Raw genomic sequence first — 3,163 nt, 5'->3', positions numbered from 1 at the left:
CATTACCTCTGTACGGTCAATTCCTGACAAAATAACAGAGAAAATAAAAGTGAGTGGGAATGGGCAAAGCCCAAGCAACACAAATCGTACACGGCTCATGTGGAAACTGCACTGAAAGAAAATTAAATACAACAGGCTGACACACTGACAGGCCCGACAACAATCAAAATGGGCCGAGGAAGCACGATAGAGAAACAACAGGATGATACGCCGGCGCGACCGACAAAAACGAGGCACAATTAGGTTTGCATGAAAATTAAAAACAAACAAATCTAATAATTATGAACTTAGATGTGAGATAGCTATTTCACATCTAGATGTGCTAGATGTGAGATAACTATTTCACATCTAGATGTGAAATAGCAAATCTGTTTTTTTAATCTTCCGAACTTTTTTTTTTTGAGAGATCATTTACCGAACTTTCATGGTAGTGTGAAAAGCCTCCAATAAGAGATGCCACGAGCTGTGACACGGCAGTGCAGGATTTACATCCGGCACCAACAAAGATATCTACACGGAAGAATCGACGCATATCCAATCACAACGCTACTCACAGAAAAGGAGAAGAAAAATAGATCGTGCCGTGGTACTACACACGCATCCAATTTACGTACTTGTGTACTTGGACACGATCGATCATGCGTACTCCTCGTCGTCTTCCACCTCTTCCCGGACGACGTCGTTGCCCTCGTCCCGGTCGGCGTTGGCCTTCTGGCACTCGTCGATCCACTCGGCGTAGACGTCGACGGGCTCGGTGAGGGCGTGGGCCGTGGTGGAGTAGCTCTCGGAGCACGTGCTACACGAGGCCTCGGCCACCATGTGCTTGAGGTCGATCTTGCAGTCGATGCTGTCGGGGTGGTTGCAGAAGGGGCAGCAGAAGGACGTGTCCAGCTTCTCCGCCTTCTTCCGCGGCGCCGTCTTCGCGCGCGTCAACTTCCGCTTCCCCATCTAGTCGATCTATCTGGTGGTGCTTGCAACGGCGACGTCGACGGCGGGGAGAGTAGAGGCGGAGCTGGAGCTAGGCGAGAGGATGATGCACCGGGCAGAGCGCGCCGCCGCGTCCTGGGAGTAAGCTTTATATTGGTGTGGCCAGAGGCAGAGGGGTTAACCGTGTCGTGGTCGACTTGTTTCTTTCTTGTTCCGCGAGTCCCGGTGGTTGTACAATACAGCGATCTTTTTTTTAGACAACCCTGCGAAACTTTTATTCATCCGTCACAAGGTTTACATGGACGAAGGGAATACCCTCGGGCTGGCCTAACCAAACATGGCGACCAGACCCGAGACCCAACGCATATTTCGCAAGGTTGTGAGCATCAAAGTTTGAGCTCCTAATCTCATGAAGTATCTTACAAGAAATAAAAGACAATGCATGCAACTTAATCTCTTGTATAACTGCACCATAGATTGATGCACCACCGCTGGAAATCTCCTCCACTGCTTCCCTGCAGTCCGAAGCCACGTGAATTCTCTGGAGGTATAGATCATCAGTAAGGGAGAGGGCCTCTCTGATGGCTAAGGCTTCAAGCGTAGCTGGGTCTCCAATTGTCCTGTATATGACTGCCGACACACCTTCAAATGTTCCCTCTCCATCTCGGTTGATTGCTGCAACTGCACCAAAACATCCCCGGCCCCCAACTGTTGCATCCGTGTTTATCTTGGCATGATTCTCCAGGAAGCAGCAACCACCGCCGTGGCCTCGTTGTAGTTGCATTAGCCACTGCGACTTTCTGGGGATAGATCATATCGATCTCCGACAAGTAGGATCTTATGAAGTCACCGATGGACTGAGGACTACGGAATACTCCTTCGTGTATTGCTTTTCTTCTAGCTCCCCAGATTGCCCAAAGAGTGACCACCAACCTGATAAAATCATCGGCATTGAGGCTCTCTTGAAGGGCAAATAACCATCTTTTCGCACTGTCGTGTTGAACGATGCAGAGATGATCCAACACTACTTCCGAACAGGGGCGGGCCCAGGATTTGAAGAGTGTGTATTCAAAATTTCAAATGTTCCCTCTCCATCTCGGCGGATTGCTGCAACTGCACCAAAACGTCCCCGGCCCCCAACTGCTGGATCCGTGTTTATCTTGGCATGATTCTCCACAGGCGGCAATTGTTGGAAGGGAGAGAGGGATTTGGTGGAATAGTTCATTTATTGCTTGAGCCTCGTGGTCATATATATAGAAGTACAATCATCTACTTGGAGTACAAGACAAGTAAGAACAAATCCTAGTCTATCTCGTCTTTTCTAATAAACATTATACTCAACATCCCCCGCAGTCACAACGGTAGCGACGCAGGCGGTGAGACTGGAGAAGAATCCGAAAGCAAGCCGACGGACACCCCCCCACAGTCGTAACGGTCGACGCATCGCGGAGTCGTGGCTGGAGTGGCAACCGACGAGGTTGCTCAAGCAAGGCGGTAGCCCTTTGTGCCGTTTGTCGAGGTAACCGAGAGCGTGTGTGGTGGAGCCGTGGTCGAGGTAGCCGTGCGAAGAATGCTGTGGTCGATGTTGAGTCGGGGTAGCCTGTGTCGAGGAAGTCGCCGTGGAGCCGCGAGCGCAAGGATGCGCCGAGTTAGTCGTGGGCGCAGTGGTATTGAAGTAGTGGCGCGCCAGGACGGAGATGATGTTGACGACGCGCCGCGCCGGGGTTGCCAACCCTGGGGACACATCGTAGAAGAAGGCACGCGTCGGTGTTGCCAGCACCGGGCATGCGTAGACGGACGAAGACGAAGTTGATGAAGCGCCGCGCCAGGCTTGCCAGGCCCGTGGACACGTCATGGACAAAGGCACGCGGCGGTGTTGCCAGCACAGGGCATGCGTAGACTGGGACCTGCACAAGCTGTACGCCATGTCGAAGAAGTCGGAGAGGCCAGCAGAGAAGGACTCGACGACGGTTGCGGCGCCAATCGGCGCGGGGCAAATGTCACACGCGGTTGTCGGAGTAGATGAAGCGGTCGGCGTAGATGACGGCGACGCTGGCGACGGGCTGGTGCTGGATGAAGACGAACGGGGTGAACGGGCGGAGGCGGCGGCTATGGGTGTAGCGGCGGCGGCGGCTGAAGAAGAACGGCGGCGTCGGCCTGACGGCGGCGGCGGCGGCTAGGTTATGAGCACGGTGGCGATGCTCGAAGTAGGTGAAGAACCCTAACAGCGTGACGA

At 53.1% G+C, this 3,163-nt stretch overlaps 1 protein-coding gene across 1 annotated transcript; it reads right to left on the bottom strand.

Moving 5' to 3' along the window:
• Positions 1 to 412: 412 nt before the first annotated feature.
• Positions 413 to 1,113, bottom strand: LOC123162604 (transcription elongation factor 1 homolog). Its single transcript, XM_044580371.1, has one exon. The coding sequence runs from the start codon at positions 946 to 948 to the stop codon at positions 637 to 639; it is 312 nt and encodes a 103-aa protein (XP_044436306.1). The 5' UTR covers positions 949 to 1,113; the 3' UTR covers positions 413 to 636.
• Positions 1,114 to 3,163: the final 2,050 nt, after the last annotated feature.

The sequence above is a fragment of the Triticum aestivum genome, chromosome 7B (assembly GCF_018294505.1).
Source record: "Triticum aestivum cultivar Chinese Spring chromosome 7B, IWGSC CS RefSeq v2.1, whole genome shotgun sequence".
Classification (NCBI taxonomy): Eukaryota; Viridiplantae; Streptophyta; class Magnoliopsida; order Poales; family Poaceae; genus Triticum; species Triticum aestivum.
This window is presented reverse-complemented; position numbering and strand designations above follow the sequence as displayed.

Excerpts from the sequence above, each read along its gene's own strand:
- LOC123162604 (XM_044580371.1), bottom strand. The coding sequence starts at position 948 with ATGGGGAAGCGGAAGTTGACGCGCGCGAAGACGGCGCCGCGGAAGAAG.